The sequence below is a fragment of the Peromyscus californicus genome, unplaced genomic scaffold (genome assembly GCF_007827085.1).
Source record: "Peromyscus californicus insignis strain IS unplaced genomic scaffold, ASM782708v3 Scaffold_15__1_contigs__length_86483966, whole genome shotgun sequence".
NCBI classification, from domain to species: domain Eukaryota; kingdom Metazoa; phylum Chordata; class Mammalia; order Rodentia; family Cricetidae; genus Peromyscus; species Peromyscus californicus.
In genome coordinates, this window is record NW_026294447.1 from 64322915 (window position 1) to 64324518 (window position 1604).

Here is a 1604-nt window from a genome sequence, read left to right on the forward strand (position 1 = left end):
AACCAAACACTCTATAGAACAAGGGTGACTTCATATCCAGTGGACTATGAAGGATGATGGTGTATCAGAATAGGTCAATGTTCTATAAACGCATGAGACTGTAGGTCGGGATGCTGGGACTGGAAAGGCAGTGAACTTGAGACCAGATAATTATGAATAATCTCAAACCTATTTTTAACTAAAATATACATATATATCTATATATACTGGGTCAATAAATGAATTTCATGAAAAGAAATTTAACAATAATTTTGGTCAACTTACAAGAATTACACTTATGTGACAGAGCATTATGATATATACATATATCTCTTACAATCTATGAAACTGGAAGTTCTGCTGACAACACAGCCAGAATTAAAAACACACATTCAGGCTACTTAAAACTGTGAAAGGAGTTTTGGTATGCTAAGATGTTGTTTATGTGGATTTTACTGATAAAATTCGTATCATGCTTTATTCAAAGCTACTCCCAAAAGAGTTCCAGTCTCAATTTGTGACTATGTATTATCACAGTTTTCCCTTCTTTACTGTTTTACTACAGAAGCATCATGTAAATGGAGGTGGTCACTGGACCTCAATCAGGATCACTTTATTTAGAAAGGAGAAGGAAGAAAATTGGACACTCAGAACAATTACTTCTGTGTAAGTCTCAAGGCTAATCTTCTCTGTCATCTCAGTCCCAGGGCAGCTTCCTGCTCCCCCAGGGTTTCTGACACACTCAGGATGTGGGTTGTAACACTGTGTCTTGCACAGTAATAGACCACAGAGTCCTCAGATGTCAGGCTGCTGAGCTCCATGTAGGCTGTGCTGGAGGATGTGTCTGCAGTCAGTTTGGCCTTGCCCTGGAACTTCTGATTGTAGCCAGTACCACCACTTCCAGGATTAATAGCTCCAATCAACTCCAGGCCCTGTCCAGGACTCTGCTTCACCCAGTCCATATCATAACTAGTGAAGGTGTAACCAGAAGCCTTGCAGGACAACTTCACTGAGGACCCAGGTTTCCTCAGCTCAGGACCAGACTGCTGCACCTGGACCTGGGAGTGGACACCTGTGGAGAGAAAGGCAGAGTGGATGTCATTGTCACCTCAGTCCCTGTTCCTTCTTCAGGTTTGGAACTGGAAAGCCCCTTACCTGTAGTTACTGACAGGAAGAAGAGGATGATCCAGCTCCATCCCATGGTGAGAACCTGTGTGCTCAGTGACTGTGGAGAGGACACTGATCATATGTTGTTCTAGGATGTGGACATCTCTGTATTTACCACCATAGACACACATGATTTTCATATTCATGAGGCAGGGTACTTCTTAGGTAAAGACCTAGTCCAGCTTGATAAGAAAGAGGTACAGGACCTTGAATCTGGCAGCAGGATACTAAAGTCTAAGTCCTAATCCTCTCTGAGGAAATGCATCCCATACTAATAACCCAAGCCCTGTGCAGTCCTTGTGGGTGTAACATTAAGACCTAAGCGCTCAGTTCACAAATACACGTCAGCCAGAGAGTTGCTCTTCTTGGTGACAAAATCGATTTACAGATGGTGGTTGTGATAAGGATTTCAAAACTCCTAGTTATGAGAATTTGCAGTCTTCTTTCATATACATATA

General features: G+C 42.1%; 1 gene segment (V, D, J or C); it reads right to left on the bottom strand.

Moving 5' to 3' along the window:
* Window positions 1-671: 671 nt before the first annotated feature.
* Window positions 672-1186, bottom strand: LOC128110424 (Ig heavy chain V region 108A-like). The segment is given in 2 exon segments: window positions 672-1051; window positions 1135-1186. Coding segments are annotated over 2 exon segments (426 nt in total).
* Between the last annotated feature and the right edge of the window lie 418 nt (window positions 1187-1604).